At 40.7% G+C, this 19,247-nt stretch overlaps 3 protein-coding genes across 16 annotated transcripts in view; all 3 read right to left on the reverse strand.

Annotated features, from left to right (window-relative positions):
• LOC133123876 (protocadherin gamma-A11-like) overlaps positions 1-19,247 on the reverse strand; it is a 165,017-nt gene that overhangs the window by 104,642 nt on the left and 41,128 nt on the right. For 2 of the 14 annotated variants that reach the window (XM_061234558.1, XM_061234546.1), the window contains exon 1: positions 12,068-14,464. The exons of 10 other annotated variants lie outside the window; for them this stretch is intronic. In XM_061234558.1, coding sequence (XP_061090542.1) covers positions 12,068-14,464 — 2,397 coding nt within the window. Of the gene's footprint in view, positions 1-8,998; positions 11,336-12,067; positions 14,465-15,650; positions 18,033-19,247 lie in introns of those variants that run through there. 2 more of the 14 variants (XM_061234565.1, XM_061234566.1) reach the window with 2 other exon arrangements.
• LOC133125139 (protocadherin gamma-A7-like) lies at positions 1,431-3,933 on the reverse strand. The gene is made up of 2 exons (XM_061236882.1): positions 3,501-3,933; positions 1,431-2,213 (listed from the first exon to the last, which is right to left on the reverse strand). Exons 1-2 carry the CDS (start codon positions 3,909-3,911, stop codon positions 1,431-1,433), a joined length of 1,194 nt encoding a protein of 397 aa, XP_061092866.1. The 5' UTR covers positions 3,912-3,933.
• LOC133125142 (protocadherin beta-18-like) lies at positions 5,627-8,026 on the reverse strand. Its single transcript, XM_061236884.1, has 2 exons — positions 7,697-8,026; positions 5,627-6,409 (listed from the first exon to the last, which is right to left on the reverse strand). The coding sequence occupies exons 1-2, from the start codon at positions 8,024-8,026 to the stop codon at positions 5,627-5,629; spliced, it is 1,113 nt and encodes a 370-aa protein (XP_061092868.1).

Genomic DNA, 19,247 nt, shown 5'->3' on the forward strand with positions numbered 1-19,247 from the left:
CAATCAGCACCACACCGATCAACAGCGGCACTTTGAGTTCAAAAACAGAACTGCAAAATCTTCATTTTAAAGACATACTATGCATATGCACATACAATGATCAAATGTATATAAATACTTGTAAGCTGTGCACAATAAACAAACAGTACCACAACGATCAACAGTGCGCTCTCAGTTTAAAACTGAACTGCAAATGTCCGTTTCAAAAATGTCCACCAAGGAAGTATTTCGAATAAATGTTTGTAAAGTAGATCAGCCTGTCGTTTTCTTCCAACATTTAGCTGCGATAATACACTGACTATTAATCATCTTTTGTAGGTGCATTGTATGTTGAAATAATAACTCAACGTGTAATAATGTATCCTATAGATTTGAGAAAAGTACCTGCAATCAGATTATGCATATTTTAAAAAGGTACAATATATGTATTACTTCATTTTCTAAATTGATTGTGTATGTATGTATGTATGTATGTATGTATGTATGTATGTATGCATGTATGTATGCAAGTACAAGCAGTTTATGAACACAATTTGTTTTGTCACATTGTCAGTTCCAAACAGCCACCTAATACCAAAGCATATCTATATTGGCACTTCCTAGATAAGAAAACAGAAAGCGGCTACTTACTCGTGTTCCAAACATAGAGTGAATTGAGGAAACAAAAAACTCTGTGTGGATAGGCATAGACAACAGAAAGATTCAGCCAAAGTCCGTCCTGTTATCCTGATATCCCAACAAATCACCGATTGCTGACATTCTCAGTATGTTAGTACAGAAAGCAGGAACGAAGGTACATTGTAAACTCGAAGTTGTCATTCAACAATGTTCCTAAGACTCCAAGAGACCACATGTACTCTATCAGAGTAAAACTTCACGACCAGAGCACTGAAAATACACTTTGTTAACACTGAAAATTGTACGATGCATACTGTGAAAAAAAATGTATTTATCTGACCTAAAATTGAGAATAAAAGGAAAAGACACAAAACATGAGTAAAACAACATGACAACTTGAAAAAAGTAAATGTTCCAATTATAGAACCCGTCAGAAGACAATTCTTTCTTTATATAAAGCACTGTGACCATTGTAAATCCTTAATGTTACGGAGAAAAAACAACAAAGTATTAGCCTGAAAATAGAACAGATGTAATATGTGCCTCCTGTATTTTGGTAGGACTAAGACTACTGTACTAACAACAACAACAATGCCTATTCCAACATCTACTTCTGCTGCTGCTAATTCGAATATTTGGCAGAAATACATGTACCAGTCGTTGAAAAGGAAACATAACCCATCCGGACTGAGTGATGACTTATCATTCAATTGCATTGGGGAAAAGGGTGAAGACCCATCGCCCCTGACCATATATAATTATAACTCTTTGTGGTTTTAGAAAATTGTGCGAAGGGACCTTCAGCACCGTGCTCATTCTGAAAAACTCACCTGATTTTCTGAAACCTCAATCGCGCCTTTCTGATCAACGTGAGGCAGGGTTTGAGTTCCACAGGCGTCCAGACTAATGATGCTCTGACTGCACGGTCTAACATACTTCATATCACTCTTTCTGGAGTCAGTCGTCCTGCACATGTCGTAATTATACACGTGCTGTAGAGTTCCTGTACCATCGACGTCTGCGTAAAGTGGTGGATAGTAGGGTATAACTGGAAGGTTACCGTTTGATTTATAAAACAATTGTTCACGTCTCCATCTGTAGCACTTTACCGACAGTATAGCAATTAGGGAGACAATGAAAATAAATGAAACGACAGCCAAGGCCAGGACTAAATAAAAAGTGAGATTATCATTATAAACCTTGTCTTGCGTAAAATCGGTGAATTCCGAGAGCACTTCCGGGAAGCTGTCAGCCACCGCCACGTTAACATTTACTGTAGCTGAGCGACAAGGCTGTCCGTTGTCCTCCACTACAACAGTGAGTCTTTGTTTGACAGCATCTTTATCGGTGACTTGACGTAAAGTCCGTATTTCTCCATTCTGTAAACCCACTTCAAACAGCGCTCTGTCTGTCGATTTCAGCAGTTTATATGAGAGCCAGGCATTCTGTCCGGAGTCCACATCAACAGCGACCACTTTAGTAACAAGATAGCCTACATCGGCCGAACGAGGCACGATTTCAGCCACGACAGACCCTCCACTTAGTACTGGGTAGAGAATCTGAGGTGCGTTATCGTTCTGATCTTGAATTAATATCTTCACTGTGACATTACTACAGAGGGGAGGAGAGCCTCCATCTTGCGCTTTTACGCGGAACTGGAAATCCTTAATCTGCTCGTAGTCAAAAGAGCGCACTGCGTGGATGACTCCACTGTCAGAGTTCACAGAGACATACGAGGAGACTGATACGCCTTTAACAGTACCTTCCTCCAGTATATAAGAAACACGTGCATTCTGGTTCCAGTCGACGTCTCTGGCTTTTACTGAAAATATGGAGAGGCCCGGGCTGTTATTTTCTTTAATGTGAACTTCGTATGAACTCTTTTCAAAGGCGGGCGCGTTGTCATTCACATCTGATACTTGTACGGTGAGAGAGACGCCACTTGAGAGAGAGGGCACTCCCTCATCAGAGCAGGTAACACTGATGTTGAACTGAGAGTGTGTCTCCCGATCCAAAACATTATCAGAAACGATGCTGAAGACGTTAATTGATGTCGATTTAATTGTAAATGGAATATTTTCATTAATAACACAGCCCACATGTCCATTCGTACCAGAATCAGCATCTTGGATGTTTATAATTGCAACAACTGTGCCTGCTTTAGAATCTTCGGAAATTAATTTTGATTTTGACATGACATTAATGACAGGTTTATTATCATTTGTATCAGTCACATCCACTATTACTTTACAGGAATCTGAATGCCCTCCGTAATCTGTGGCTTCAATGTCAATTTCATAATGCTTCTCTGTTTCATAATCCACTATTCCTATTAATTTCACTTCCCCGTTATCCTGATCTACTTCAAAGAGTTCAGCAACATCCTCGGCTGTGTTAGAAATAGAATATGTAACTTTTCCATTTGAACCTTGATCTGCGTCAGAGGCGCTTATTCTGGTTAAAACGGTCCCTTGAGGCACATTCTCTATTATAGAAGTCTTGTAAACAGACTGAGCACAAATAGGTGCGTTATCATTCGCGTCGAGCACGGTGATACGTATCTGCAAGGTGCCCGACATCTGGGGATCGCCGCCATCCATTGCCGTTAACGTCAATGAGAGTTCATCTTGTTTTTCTCTATCTAATGTTTTCTGTAAAACCATTTCTACTTTTTTACTCCCATCTGGCAAACTGTGCAATTTTAGGTTAAAATTGTCGGTTGGTTTAAGCGAGTATCCCTGCAGGCCATTGACACCCACATCCGGATCCATTGCTTTCTCCAGCAGAAATCTCGCACCAGGCGAATTCGACTCGATTATTTCAAAACGCATTTCGCTCTTTTTAAAACTCGGTGCATTATCGTTTATGTCCATGATCTCTACAGTGATACCATAATATTCAATCGGGTTTTCAATAATTATCTGGAAATGTAAAGCGCAGGGGCTCGTTTTTCCGCACAATCCTTCGCGATCTATTCTCTCTTTAATAAGAAGGACACCCCTTTCTTTATTCAGTTCAATGTAGTCAGTGCCGTCTCCAGTATAAACATGAGCGTTGCCAGATTTTAATCTTTTTATATCTAACCCAAGATCCTGCACTATATTACCGACTAACGACCCTTTGGGCATTTCCTCCGGTACCGAATAGCTAACCTGCCCAGATACTGAACCGAGAAAAAGGACAGAGATGATCAGCCGTACTTGCCAAGTCATTGTTCTATGTGATATTCTTCTGACGCCGCGATAGTGCGAAAATAACAACATCCGTAATAAAATGGCTCCTCTGTAGAACATACAATCCAGTGAGAATGGAAAATATTTTTTTGATCCCGATGAAACAAAGGAAGCAGCTCGAGCTATCCGCAGTCACTGGTTCATGATCAACTGTGCGAGACGTGTAGTTCTCTCTGTCGCTTACAGGGAGAGTGCAGGGGAGGTCCTACTGGAAATATGCTCACAATCAGCACCACACCGATCAACAGCGGCACTTTGAGTTCAAATACAGAACTGCAAACTCTTCATTTTAAAGACATAATATGTATATGCACATACAATGATAAAATGAATACAAATACATATAAGCTGTGTACAATAAACAAACGACACCACACCAATCAATTGCGGCACTCTCAGTATAAAAACTGAGCTGCAAATGTCCGTTTCAAATATGTCAGTCAAGGAAGCATTTTGAATAAATGTCTGTAAAATAGATCAGCTTGTCTTTGTCTTTGAACCTTTAGCTGTGATAATTCACTGACTATTCATCCTCTTGTGTAAGTGTGCATTGTATGTGCATTGTGTGTTGAAATAATAACTGAACATGTAATAATGTATCCCATAGATTTGAGAAAAGTACCTGCAATCAGATTATGCATCTTTAAAAAAGGTATCATAGACTGTTTAGTTCATTTTGTGAATAGATTATGTATGTATGTATGTATGTATGTATGTATGTATGTATGTATGTATGTATGTGTATGTGTATGTACAAGCAATGTATCCACAAGCATTGTTATGTTAAGTCACATTGTCTGTTCCAGACAGCCATCTAATACCAAAGCTTAGGTATATTGGCTCTTCCCAGATAAGAAAACAGAAAGTGGCTCCTTACTCATATTCCAAACATAGAGTGAATCATCGAAACATAAAACTCTTAATATCTCTGTGGATAGGAATAGATAACAGAATGATTCTGCCCAAGCCGGCCCTGTAATCCTGAGATTCAAAAAAACATTGACTATGGATGACATTCTCAGGATGTTTGTACACAAAGCAGGGACGAAAGTGCACTGTAAACTCCAAGTTTTCATTCAACAGTGTTTCTAAGACTACATGGGACGACATGTACTCTATCAGAGTAAACCATACACTACCAGAGAACTGAAAATATTTCTGTGTATTCTGTGAAAAAACCCCAATTCTCAGACTGAAAATTGAGAATAAAAGGAAAATACACACACATACTCACACACACACACACACACACACACACACACACACACACACACACACACACACACACACACAGTACAAGTGAAACAATCTGACAGTATTCCTGAAAAACATTTAAAATGTAAATGCTTCATTGAGGGAGACCTGTCATGACTTCTCATTACTTTCACACGTTTGCCTTAATGATAAGGCGAAAACACCAAAGTAATGGCCTAAATATAGGACAGATGCAAAAAGTGCCTTCTGTATTTAGATATTACTAAGACTACTGCTGTTACTATTTAGACTACTACTATCACTAGTACTGTACTAACAACAACAACAACAACAACAACAACAACAACAACAACAACAACAACAACAACAACAATACCTACTACTACTTCTACTTCTGCTGCTAATTTGACTATTTAGAAGAAATAAAGTAGGTTAAAAGGAAACATAAACCACAATTTGATTGCACTGTGGTCAGGGGTGATGACCCATCACGTTCAAATATATCATTATAAATCATTGCGGTTTCAGAGAATTGTGCGAAGGGACGTTCAGTACCATGCTCATTCTAAAAAACTCACCTGATTTTCTGAAACCTCATTCGCGCCTTTCTGTTCAACGTGCGGTAGGGTTTGAGTTCCACAGGCGTCCAGACTAATGATGCTCTGACTGCAAGGTCTAACATACTTCATATCACTCTTTCTGGAGTCAGTCGTCCTGCACATGTCGTAATTATACACGTGCTGTAGAGTTCCTGTACCATCGACGTCTGCGTAAAGTGGTGGATAGTAGGGTATAACTGGAAGGTTTCCGTTTGATTTATAAAACAATTGTTCACGTCTCCATCTGTAGCACTTTACCGACAGTATGGCAATTAGGGAGACAATAAAAAGAAATGAAACGACAGACAAGGCCAGGACTAAATAAAAAGTGAGATTATCATTATAAACCTTGTCTTGCGTAAATTCGGTGAATTCCGAGAGCACTTCCGGGAAGCTGTCAGCCACCGCCACGTTCACATTTACAGTGGCTGAGCGAGAAGGCTGTCCGTTGTCCTCCACTACAACCGTGAGTCTTTGTTTGACAGCATCTTTATCAGTGACCTGGCGTGAAGTTCTTATTTCTCCATTCTGTAAACCCACTTCAAACAGCGCTCTGTCTGTCGATTTCAGCATTTTATATGAGAGCCAGGCATTCTGTCCAGAGTCCACATCAATAGCGACCACTTTAGTAACAAGATAGCCGACATCAGCCGAACGAGGCACAATTTCAGCCACGACAGACCCTCCACTTAGTACTGGATAGAGAATCTGAGGTGCGTTATCGTTCTGGTCTTGAATTAATATCTTCACTGTGACATTACTACAGAGGGGAGGAGAGCCTCCATCTTGCGCTTTTACGCGGAACTTGAAATCCTTAATCTGCTCATAGTCAAAAGAGCGCACGGCGTGGATGACGCCACTGTCAGAGTTCACAGTGACATACGAGGAGACTGACACGCCATTAACAGTCCCTTCCTCCAGTATATAAGAAACACGAGCATTCTGGTTCCAGTCGGCGTCTCTGGCTTTTACTGCAAATATGGAGAGGCCCGGGCTGTTATTTTCTTTAATGTGAACTTCGTATGAACTCTTTTCAAAGGCGGGCGCGTTGTCATTCACATCTGATACTTGTACAGTGAGAGTGACGCCACTTGAGAGAGAGGGCACTCCCTCATCAGAGCAGGTTACACTGATGTTGAACTGAGAGTGTGTCTCCCGATCCAAAACATTATCAGAAACGATGCTGAAGACGTTAATTGATGTCGATTTAATTGTAAATGGGATGTCTTCATTTATAACACAATTTACTTGTCCATTCGTCTCAGAATCAGCGTCCTGGATGTTTATAATTGCAACAACCGTGCCTGCTTTAGAATCTTCGGAAATGAATTTTGATTTTGACATTATATTAATTACAGGCTTATTATCATTTGCATCAATAACATCCACTATTACTTTACAAGAATCTGATTTCCCTCCGTAATCTCTGGCTTCAATGTCAATTTCATAATGCTTTTCTTTTTCATAATCCACATTTCCAATTAATTTGACTTCACCGTTATCCTGGTCCACTTCAAAGAGTTCCGCAACATCCTCCGCTGTATTAGAAATATAATATGTTACTTTTCCATTCGAACCTTGATCTGCGTCAGAGGCGCTTATTCTGGTTAAAACTGACCCTTGAGGGACATTCTCTATGATAGAAGTCTTGTAAACAGACTGAGCACAAATAGGCACGTTATCATTCGCGTCGAGCACGGTGATACGTATTTGCACTGTGCCTGACAACTGGGGTTCGCCGCCATCTATTGCTGTTAACGTCAATGAGAGCTCATCTTGTTTTTCTCTGTCTAGTGGTTTCTGTAGAACCATTTCTACTTTTTTACTCCCATCTGGCAAATTGTGCAATTTTAGGTTAAAATTATCGGTTGGTTTAAGCGAGTATCCCTGCAGGGCATTGACACCCACATCCGGATCCATTGCTTTCTCCAGCAGAAATCTCGCACCAGGCGAATACGACTCGATTATTTCGAAACGCATTTCGCTCTTTTTAAAACTCGGTGCATTATCGTTTATGTCCATGATCTCTACAGTGATACCATAATATTCAATCGGGTTTTCAATAATTATCTGGAAATGTAAAGCACAAGGACTCGTTTTTCCGCACAATGCTTCGCGATCTATTCTCTCTTTAATAAGCAGGACTCCCCTTTCTTTATCCAGTTCAATGTATTCAGTGCCGTCTCCAGTATATACATGTGCATTACCAGATTTTAATCTTTTTATATCTAATCCAAGATCCTGCACTATATTACCGACTAAAGACCCTTTGGGCATTTCCTCCGGTACCGAATAGCTAACCTGCCCAGATACCGAACCGAGAGAAATGACAGAGATGATCAGCCGTACTTGCCAAGTCATTGTTGTATGTGATATTCTTCTGACGCCGCGATAGTGCGAAAATAACAACATCCGTAATAAAAAAAGCTCCGATGCAGAACATACAATCCAGTGAGAATGGAAAATATTTAGTGATCCCGTTGAAACAAAGGAAGAAGCTCGAGCTAGCTCTCGGCACTCACTGGTTTATGATCAACTGTGCGAGACGTGTAGTTCTCTCTGTCGCTTACAGGGAGAGTGCAGGGGAGGTCCTACTGGAAATATGCTCACAATCAGCACCACACCGATCAACAGCGGCACTTTGAGTTCAAAAACAGAACTGCAAAATCTTAATTTTAAAGACATAATATGGATATGCACATACAATGAATACCAATAAATGTAAACTATGTGACATTAAACTTATGACAGTGACAGTACAATATGACAGTGAAAGAAAAGTCTAATAGTGAACTCAACGCTAACCGCCAAAAACAATCTGGTAATTCAATTAAATATTTTGATTACATCTACATCTCTGCATATACAATTGAAACTGGTATCAATCAGAAATGCTGCTAATATTAGCTGATTGGTTTAAGACTTTTTCAACAAAAACTAAAAATTGTGGTGCATTTCCACGTGAGAGTTATTTATGTCTATCTAAAAGGATATTACCTGGGACACAATTAATTAACTCACCAAATATGCAAATAATTCATATAATATATATATATATATATATATATATATATATATAGATTTCTATTGGCAGTTTTACAGACCTGCAAGATTCACAAAGGCCTGTAAAAACCGAAATACAAGTGGAGATCAGGACTGAGTGGCCATCCATCTTTAACTTTGACCTACAAACGGATGCAAACGTCCACTTTTATTCACAAATGGGGTTTAACGAGGTAATTGGTTATATTCATGAACTCATGAACATTCATAATTTCATTTTTTTTTTTTAAAGACAAGAGTAACACTTGCATTTAAGCCGAATAAACTCACCGGATTCTCTGAATCATCCATGCCACAATTCTCTTGCAGGTGGGGCAGTGTTTGTGCTCCACTGGCGTCCAGGCTAATCAGGCTCTCACTGTAAGGTCTGACAGACTTCAAGTCGCTCTTTCTAGAGTCAGTAGTTCTGCACAATTCATAGTTATACATGTGCTGCAGCGTCCCGGTACCTCCCACGTCTGCGTAAAGCGGTGGATAATACGGTATAACCGGAAGATTTCCATTGGATTTATAAAACAATCTTTCTTGTCTCCATCTATAGCATTTCACTGACAGTATGGCAATAATACAGACAATAAAAAGAAATGAAACGACAGCCAATGCCAAAACTAAATAAAAAGTAAGGCTGTCATTGTAATCCTTGTCCTGCGTAAAATCAGTGAACTCCGAGAGCACTTCTGGAAAGCTGTCAGCCACCGCCACATTGACATTCACTGTAGCTGAGCGGGAGGGCTGCCCGTTGTCTTCCACCACAACAGTAAGCTTTTGTTTTACAGCATCTTTATCAGTGACCTGGCGTAAGGTTCGTACCTCTCCATTCTGTGCGCCGACTTCAAACAGCGCTCTGTCCGTGGCCTTTAGCAATTTATACGAGAGCCAGGCATTCTGCCCAGAGTCCACATCAACAGCAACCACTTTAGTGACAAGATATCCAACTTCGGCAGAACGAGGCACAATTTCAGCAACCAGAGAGCCACCAGGCTGTACTGGGTAGAGGATCTGAGGCGCGTTATCATTCTGGTCCTTAATTAAGATTGTTACAGTAACATTGCTGCTTAGAGGCGGAGAACCCGCATCTTGAGCTTTTAAACGAATTTGTAATTCCTTTATCTGTTCATAATCAAAGGAGCGCACTGCGTAAACTATGCCAGTTTCTGCGTTCACAGAAATATACATCGATGATGTCACGCCATTGATTTGGTTGTCCTCCAGAAAATATGAAAGGCGCGCATTATTGCCGGAATCATTGTCCTTGGCACTCACTGAAAATATGGACACCCCTGGTGCGTTATTCTCCTGAACATAAGCCGTGTATGACTGCTGCTCGAACAGGGGCGCGTTATCATTGACGTCGGATATTCTCAGAGCCACAGTTTTGTTGGTAGAATATGGAGGGGATCCCTCATCCGTAGCTGTAATTGTTATATTATACTCAGAAACCTTCTCACGGTCCAAAACCTCATCCGTCACCAGAGTGTAAACATTTGTCGACGTCAATTTAATTCGAAAAGGTAAATTTGGGTTAATGGAACATCGGACTTGTCCGTTTTTTCCAGAGTCTGAATCTTTTATATTGATCATTGCAATGACGGTTTCTGGTGCCGAGTCTTCGGGTATCGGGTTCGAAAATGACATTATTGTAATTACAGGAGCGTTATCGTTCACGTCAATAATATCAATCAGCACTTTACTGCTGTCCGTCAACCCACCCTTATCCGTTGCGTCTACATTTATTTCATACTGTTTAGACTTTTCGAAATCTATGGCACCGTCCACGGTGATCTCCCCTGTATCGGGATTGATATTAAACAAATCAGAAGTGCGGTCCGCGCCGTGAGAAAACGAATAGATCACCTCTCCGTTTGTTCCTTTGTCTGCGTCAGTGGCGGTAACTGTCAAAATGACAGTGCCCTTTAATGAATTTTCAGCCAGTGAAGCCTTATACATAGCATGGCTAAATACTGGTGCATTGTCGTTTCCATCCAGAACTGCAATATTTATATTGACTGTACCGGACTTTTTAGGGCTGCCACCGTCATAGGCTGTTAGGATTAACTTATGCTGTTCTTGCTTTTCTCTGTCTAGCGCGGTCTGCAGAACCATTTCTACATATTTCGTACCATCAAGACGGGAAAGTATCTTCAGTTTAAAATGATCTGTTGGATTAAGTGTATATGTCTGAAGTGTATTTACACCGACATCCGGATCTTCAGCACTGTCTAACGAGAATCGAGCACCAGAGACAGTAAATTCATTAATATGAAAATGTATTTCTTTTCTTGCAAAAACTGGAGCATTGTCATTAATGTCTAATATTTCTACATTTACGCGGTGCAGCTCCATAGGATTTTCTATAATTATCTGTAAATGCAATGAGCACGGAGACATCTGAGCGCACAGCTCTTCTCGATCAATCCTTTCATTCACCACCAGAGTGCCTTTTTCAGAATTTAGACCGATATACTCACGACTGTCTTCCGTAAAAATGCGAGCCCTCCCCGATTTCAGTCGTTTTACTTCCAAACCCAGGTCTTGTACAATATTCCCCACAAATGAGCCCTTCGGCATCTCCTCCGGAATCGAATAGCGGATCTGTGCGCTTGCCATCTTTGTGGCGCAGATGCACAGCAGCAGAAGGAGCAGTTGCCATTTCCACACCCGAGTCACACACCCAGGAGCGCCGATAGAACAAAGAAATATCATTCTTCTTTCTCTTAATGGAAATATCAGAAAATCGGACTGATGCTCAGTTAAATCGCGCAGATACAAAGACCAGCAGCTGGCCTTAATCGCGACCGTTGTGCAGAAGAGTGCGTTGTGCTCCGTGGTCGTGGTGAGCGATTCTCATGTATTTGTGTTTGCCTGTCCGTGTGATGCGAAATCACAGAAGGGAGGGCCTACAGTATGAGTGTGTAAACCCTCACCAACTTGATCAACAGCGGCACTTAGAGCACTCGTGTGTAATTGCAGTGAAGGCTGCACCAAAACCTGCCACAGTCCCACTATAAAGATTTTTAAGGATCAAGATAATATTGCAATACAATTGAAAATCAAATCTCATGAATTCAAAGGGGGAAAAAAATAGAATGACACAATGGACCGTGTGTACTACAAAGATTAAATGTATTCCTCTGGAAACAAACAGACCTATGTACAAATGGAAGGTACCCATACTACATTGCAATGTAACCTCCATAACATAAATGCCAAGGAAAATGTTTTGCCCGAGTGATATAATAAAATTCAATAATATAGAATGCTGAATAATATTCAACATTAAAAGCTGGACTGAAATGTATCTTACATTGCAAATGTTTTCGCCGAGAGTCGGGATCTCACCTGATTCGCTGAATCCTCACTGTCCCCTTTCGGCTGCACGTGCGGTAATGTTTGTGTTCCAGTGGCGTCCAGACTAAGGATGCTCTGACTGCAAGGTCTGATATCTTTAAGATCGCTCCTTCTCGAGTCAGTCGTCCTGCATACCTCGTAATTATACACATGCTGAAGAGTTCCAGTACCGTCGACGTCTGCGTAAAGCGGTGGATAGTATGGTATAACTGGGAGATTACCGCTAGTTTTATAATACAAACGTTCACGTCTCCATCTGTAGCATTTCACGGACAGAATGGAAATGATGGAGACGATGAAAAGAAATGAAACGACAGCCAAAGCCAAGACTAAATAAAACGTCAGGTTATCATGGTAATCCTTGTCTTGCGTATAATCAGTGAACTCCGAGAGAACCTCTGGAAAGCTGTCAGCCACCGCCACATTGACATTCACTGTAGCAGAGCGTGAGGGCTGTCCGTTGTCCTCCACCACAACAGTGAGTCTTTGTTTCACAGCATCTTTATCAGTGACCTGGCGTAAAGTTCTAATTTCTCCATTCTGTAAGCCCACTTCAAACAGCGCTCTGTCTGTCGATTTCAGTAGTTTATATGAGAGCCAGGCATTCTGTCCCGAATCCACATCAACAGCAACTACTTTAGTGACGAGATATCCAACTTCTGCTGAGCGAGGCACCATTTCAGCCACATACGAGACACCAGTCTGTACTGGATAGAGAATCTGAGGCGCGTTGTCGTTCTGGTCTTGAATTAATATATTCACTGTCACATTATTGCTCAGTGGAGGAGAGCCTCCATCTTGCGCTTTTACGCGGAACTGGAAAGCCTTAATCTGCTCGTAGTCAAAAGAGCGCACTGCGTGAATAACTCCACTATCAGAGTTCACAGACACGTATGAGGAGACTGACACACCATTAATAGTTCCTTCCTCCAGTATATAAGAAACACGAGCATTCTGGTTCCAGTCGGCATCTCGAGCTGTTACTGGAAATATGGAGAGACCCGGGCTGTTATTCTCTTTAATGTGAGCTTCGTATGAACTCTTTTCAAAGACGGGGGCGTTGTCATTCACATCTGATATTTGTACCAGGAGAGTTACAGTGCTTGAGAGAGAGGGAAGGCCCTCGTCAGAGCACGTTACAGTTATGTTAAATGCAGATTGTGACTCCCTGTCCAAAGATGCTTCTGTCACGATAGTATAGAAATCGGGTGAGGTCGATAAAATACTAAAGGGAATGTGTTCATTCAAAGCACAACCGACTTTGCCATTATTTTCAGAGTCCGGGTCGTGTACACTAACCATAGCAATCACTGTGGCGGGTGGTGAGTCTTCTGGTATTGATTTTGATATTGATATTATATTAATGACAGGGCTATTGTCATTTACGTCAACAACATCTACAATGATTTTACTGGAATCGGACAACCCACCGTGGTTTTTCGCTTCAATATCTATTTGAAAATGTCTTGTCTTTTCATAATCAATTTGACCTACTAATTTCAAATCACCATTTTTTCCATCTATCTCGAAGAGCTCAGACACCCCCTCTATGCTATTTGAAATAGAAAATGTTACGAGCCCATTTTCTCCTTTGTCCGCATCAGACGCACTTACTGTTGCTAGAACTGTGCCTTTTGGCGCATTTTCTGTAACAGACGTCTTATAAACCTCTTGGGTAAAAACAGGAGCATTATCATTTACGTCCAGTACGGTTATACGTATTTGCACAGTGCCTGACAGCTGCGGCTCACCTCCATCCATTGCCGTTAATATTAGAGACAATTCTTCTTGCTTTTCCCGATCAAGTGGTTTTTGTAAAACCATTTCTACCTTTTTACTACCGTCATGCTGATTGTGTAATTTAAGCATGAAATTGTCGGTTGGTTTGAGCGAGTAGCTCTGAAGACCATTAACACCAACATCAGGATCGATAGCTCTCTCCAACACAAACCTCGCACCAGGAAGAGAAGACTCAATTATCTCGAACTTCATTTCGTTATTTTTAAAACTTGGCGCATTATCGTTAATATCTAGTATCTCCACAGTAACTCGATGTAATTCCATGGGATTTTCTAAAATAATCTGGAAATGTAAAGCACAAGGACTCGTCTTTCCGCACAGCCCTTCGCGGTCTATTCTCTCCGTAATAAGAAGGACTCCCCTTTCTTTATTCAGCTCAATGTATTCAGTGCTGTCTCCAGTGTATATACGAGCATTTCCCAGTTTTAATCTTTTTAATTCCAAACCCAAATCCTGCGCTATGTTACCGACTAATGATCCTTTGGGCATTTCCTCCGGTATTGAATAGTTAATCTGCCCAAACACGGAGCCGAGAAAAAGCACCGAGACGATCAGCCGTACTTGCCTTGTCATTGTTCTGCGCGACATTTCTTTTCCGACGTTGTGAGAGCGCAAATAGAATATTATCCGTCATAAAATGCCTCATGTACAGAACATACTGTAATCCGGTTATACTTCAAAAATATATTTTCGTCCCCGTTGAAACAAAGGAAGCTGGAGATATCCGCAGTTAGTGATGCATCGATAGACTGTGTGAGACGTGCAGTCCTCTCTCTCTTTTACAGGGAGAGCGCAGGGGAGGTCCTACTGGAAATATGCTCACAATCAGCACCACACCGATCAACAGCGGCACTTTGAGTTCAAATACAGAACTGCAAAATCTTCATTTTAAAGACCCAATATGTATATCCACATACAATTCACGCAAACAAATGTGAACGCGCAAATAATTCACAACAAAATACTCCGTTTAAGATCAACTCTGACATAGCACACTGTACACCGGAAAAATACCTTTTATCCAGTGTGGACTCTGTTACATTTGAATTCACAGTGAAAATTGTACTGTGTTTTGAACGAAATAAAGCGGTTAGTAGACTACTGGTAGATTTTCTCACAAGGCATGTTACTTTATGAACTGAAAATAAAAGGGCAATGGCATACAAGATAGGATACTGTGAAACAAAAAACGGGAACAAATAAATCAATAGAAAAAAAAGTTAAATAAAAGGAAAAGAAGTGGAGTCGTTTAAAAATATGTAGGACTGATACATAATCTACTGGAAGACCAGCACTTTATTAATGGCAGTAATGCCTGAAACAGCTGCTGTAATCCGTGAATTACTCAGAACAGAGGCCAGTAATATAGGAAACATAGGAACACCTTCATATATTATATGGCAGGCAATAATAACTTGTTGAAGTCAAGAAGTCATGGTCAAATGAGTTTCCATTGATTCAGTGGCCTTAATTCAATCGATTCAATTTCAGTTCCAAATTAATTCCAGAATTAGTATATATATATATATATATATATATATATATATATATATATATATATATATATATATATATATATATATATGTTTTTCATAAACTCAGTTTGGTGATTGTGCTTATTTCTGATCTGTGACGAAACATGATTTGATAACACAATACACATTTAAGTGTGAATCGGGGAAACACCAATGTTAGTGAAAGGTAACAGCATTAATGCACTACGGTCAGTAATTTGATCACATACGCGAATAGACTGTCTGTCACACAGGCTCACCTGGTTCTCTGAATCATCACTGTCCCTCTTTTCCTGCACGTGGGGCAGTGTCTGCGTTCCACTGGCGTCCAGGCTAATGATGCTCTGACTGCACGGTCTGGCGAAGGTCATATCGCTCTTTCTAGAGTCAGTCGTCCTGCACAACTCATAATTATACGCATGCTGCAGAGTTCCAGTGCCCCCGACGTCTGCGTAAAGAGGCGGGTAGTACGGAATAACTGGGAGATTTCCATTGGATTTATAAAACAACCGTTCACGTCTCCATCTGTAGCATTTTACTGACAGAATGGAAATGATGGAGATAATGAAAAGGAAAGAAACGACAGCCAAGGCCAGGACTAAATAAAAAGTGAGATTATTATTGTAATCCTTGTCCTGGGGATGGTCAGTGAATTCCGAAAGTACGTCCGGGAAACTGTCGGCCACCGCCACGTTAACATTGACTGTCGCTGAGCGAGAGGGCTGTCCGTTGTCCTCCACTACAACAGTAAGCCTTTGTTTCACAGGATCTTTATCAGTGACCTGGCGTAAGGTTCTTATTTCTCCATTCTGTAAACCCACTTCAAACAGCGCCCTGTCTGTCGATTTTAGCAGTTTATACGAAAGCCATGAATTCTGCCCAAAGTCCACATCAATGGCGACAACTTTAGTAACAAGATAGCCAACTTCTGCAGAGCGAGGCACCATTTCAGCCACAAGAGAGATTGGACTATGTACTGGGTAGAGAATCTGTGGTGCGTTATCGTTCTGGTCTTGAATTAATATCTTCACTGTGACATTACTACAGAGGGGAGGAGAGCCTCCATCTTGCGCTTTTACGCGGAACTGGAAATCCTTAATCTGCTCGTAGTCAAAAGAGCGCACTGCGTGGATGACTCCACTGTCAGAGTTCACAGACACATATGATGAGACTGATACGCCATTAACAGTCCCTTCCTCCAGTATATAAGAAACACGAGCATTCTGGTTCCAGTCGGCGTCTCTGGCTTTTACTGAAAATATGGAGAGGCCCGGGCTGTTATTTTCTTTAATGTGAACTTCGTATGAACTCTTTTCAAAGGCGGGCGCGTTGTCATTCACATCTGATACTTGTACGGTGAGAGTAACGCTACTTGAGAGAGAGGGCACTCCCTCATCAGAGCAGGTTACACTAATGTTAAACTGAGAGTGTGTCTCCCGATCCAAAACATTATCAGAAACGATGCTGAAGACGTTAATTGATGTCGATTTAATTGTAAATGGAATGTTTTCATTTATAACACAATTTACTTGGCCATACTTGCCAGAATCAGCGTCCTGAATATTTATAATTGCAATTACCGTGCCTTCCTTGGAATCTTCGGAAATAAATTTGGATTTTGACATGATATTAATAGCAGGCTTGTTATCATTTGTATCTATGACATCCACAATTAGTTTGCAAGAATCTGACAGGCCTCCGTAATCTCTAGCTTCGACGTTAATTTCATAATGCTTCTCTTTTTCATAATCCACGTCTCCAATTAATTTCACTTCGCCATGATACTGGTCTACTTCAAAAAGTTCAGCAACATCCTGCACTGTGTTAGAAATAGAATACGTTACTATACCGTTAGACCCCTCATCTGTGTCAGATGCGCTTACTGTAGTTAATATTGTCCCCGGAGCGGCATTCTCTATTATAGAAGCCTTGTAATCAGGCTGAGCACAAATAGGCGCGTTATCATTAGCATCGAGCACGGTTATACGTATCTGCACTGTGCCTGACATTTGGGGATCGCCTCCATCTTTTGCTGTTAACGTCAATAAGAGTTCATCTTGTTTTTCTCGATCTAGTGGTTTCTGTAGAACCATTTCTATGTGTTTGCTACCATCTGGCAAACTGTTTAATTTCAGGTGAAAATTGTCGGTTGGTTTAAGCGAGTATCCCTGCAGGCCATTAACACCCACATCCGGATCCATTGCTTTCTCCAGCACGAATCTCGCACCAGGCAAAGCGACCTCGCTTATCTCAAACCTCATTTCGTTCTTTTTAAAACTCGGTGCATTATCATTAATGTCCGTGATCTCTACAGTGATGCCATAATATTCAATCGGGTTTTCCAGAATCATCTGGAAATGTAAAGCGCAGGGGCTCGTTTTTCCGCACAATCCTTCGCGATCTATTCTCTCTTTAATAAGGAGGACTCCCCTTTCTTTATTCAGTTCAATGTAGTCACTGCCGTCTCCAGTATATACATGAGCATTACCAGATTTTAATCTTTTTATATCTAACCCAAGATCCTGCACAATATTACCGACTAACGACCCTTTGGGCATTTCCTCCGGTACCGAATAGCTAACCTGCCCGCATGCTGAACCGAGAGAAAGGACAGAGATGATCAGCCGTACTTGCCAAGCCATTGTTCCATGCGATATTCTTCTGACGCCACGATAGTGCGAAACTAACAACATCCGTGATAAAATGGCTCCTCCGCAGAACATACAATCCAGTGAGAATGGAAAATATTTTTGTGATACCGTTGAAACAAAGGAAGAAGCTCGAGCTATCCGCAGTCACTGGTTTATGTTCAACTGTGCGGGACGTGTAGTTCTCTCTGTCGCTTAGAGGGAGGGTGCAGGGGAGGTCCTACTGGAAATGTGCTCACAATCAGCACCACACCGATCAACAGCGGCACTTTGAGTTCAAATACAGAACTGCAAAATCTTCATTTTAAAGACAAAATATATATATACACAAACATGTAAGCTATGGACAATAAGCAAACAGCACCACACTGATCAACAGTTGCACTCTCAGTTTAGAAACTGAACTGCAAATGTTACTTTCAAATATGTCAGTCAAGGGACTATTTAGAATAAATCTTTGTAAAATAGATCAGCTTGTCTGTTTCTGAGAAGGCTGTGTTTTTTTAATTAGATTCCTTAGAATGTTTAGCTGCAATAATACACTGACTACTCATCCTCCTGTGTTGATGTGTGTGTATGAGTATGAGCATTGTATGTTGAAATAATAACTGAACATGTAATCATTGTAATCATGTGTAATTTTCTGTAATCATTTGAATCTACAATCAGATTATACTTATTTTCAATGGCTGACGTTCTCAGTATGGTCGTACAGAAAGCGGGAACTAAGACTCCATGGGACATGTACTCAGAGTAAAACATACACGACCAGAGCACTGAAAATACACTTTCCTTACACTGAAAATGCTACGATGCATACTGTGAAAAAAGGCATATTTATGTAACTGAAAATTGAGAATGAAAGGAAAACACCCACACCCACAAACAATATCAGTAAAACAACATGACAGTGATCTTGAAAAACATTAAAAATGTAAATGTTTCAATTATAGAAACCTATTAAAAGCCAGTTGTTTATTTATATAAAGCACTGTGCCCATTGTACCTTCTTAATAATACAGAGAAAAAACACCAACGTATTAGCCCTAAAATAGAACAGATGCAATCTGTGCCTCCTGTATTTTGGTATTACTAAGACTACTGTACTAACAACAATCTACTTCTGCTCCTGCTAATTTGACTATTTGGCAGAAATACATGCACTATTTGGAAAAAAGGAAACAGACCATCTGAACTAAGTGATGCCTA

The sequence above is a fragment of the Conger conger genome, chromosome 3 (assembly GCF_963514075.1).
Source record: "Conger conger chromosome 3, fConCon1.1, whole genome shotgun sequence".
Taxonomy (NCBI): domain Eukaryota; kingdom Metazoa; phylum Chordata; class Actinopteri; order Anguilliformes; family Congridae; genus Conger; species Conger conger.

Bases quoted from the DNA above. Each gene is read 5' to 3' on its own strand.
- LOC133125142 (XM_061236884.1), bottom strand. From the start codon at position 8,026: ATGACTTGGCAAGTACGGCTGATCATCTCTGTCATTTCTCTCGGTTCG. The intron at 6,410-7,696 runs GTAGAGATCATG...GTCACAGTGAAG, and splicing joins TTGAATATTATGGTATCACT to ATATTAATTCAAGACCAGAA.
- LOC133125139 (XM_061236882.1), bottom strand. From the start codon at position 3,911: ATGTTCTACAGAGGAGCCATTTTATTACGGATGTTGTTATTTTCGCAC. The intron at 2,214-3,500 runs GTAGAGATCATG...GTCACAGTGAAG, and splicing joins TTGAATATTATGGTATCACT to ATATTAATTCAAGATCAGAA.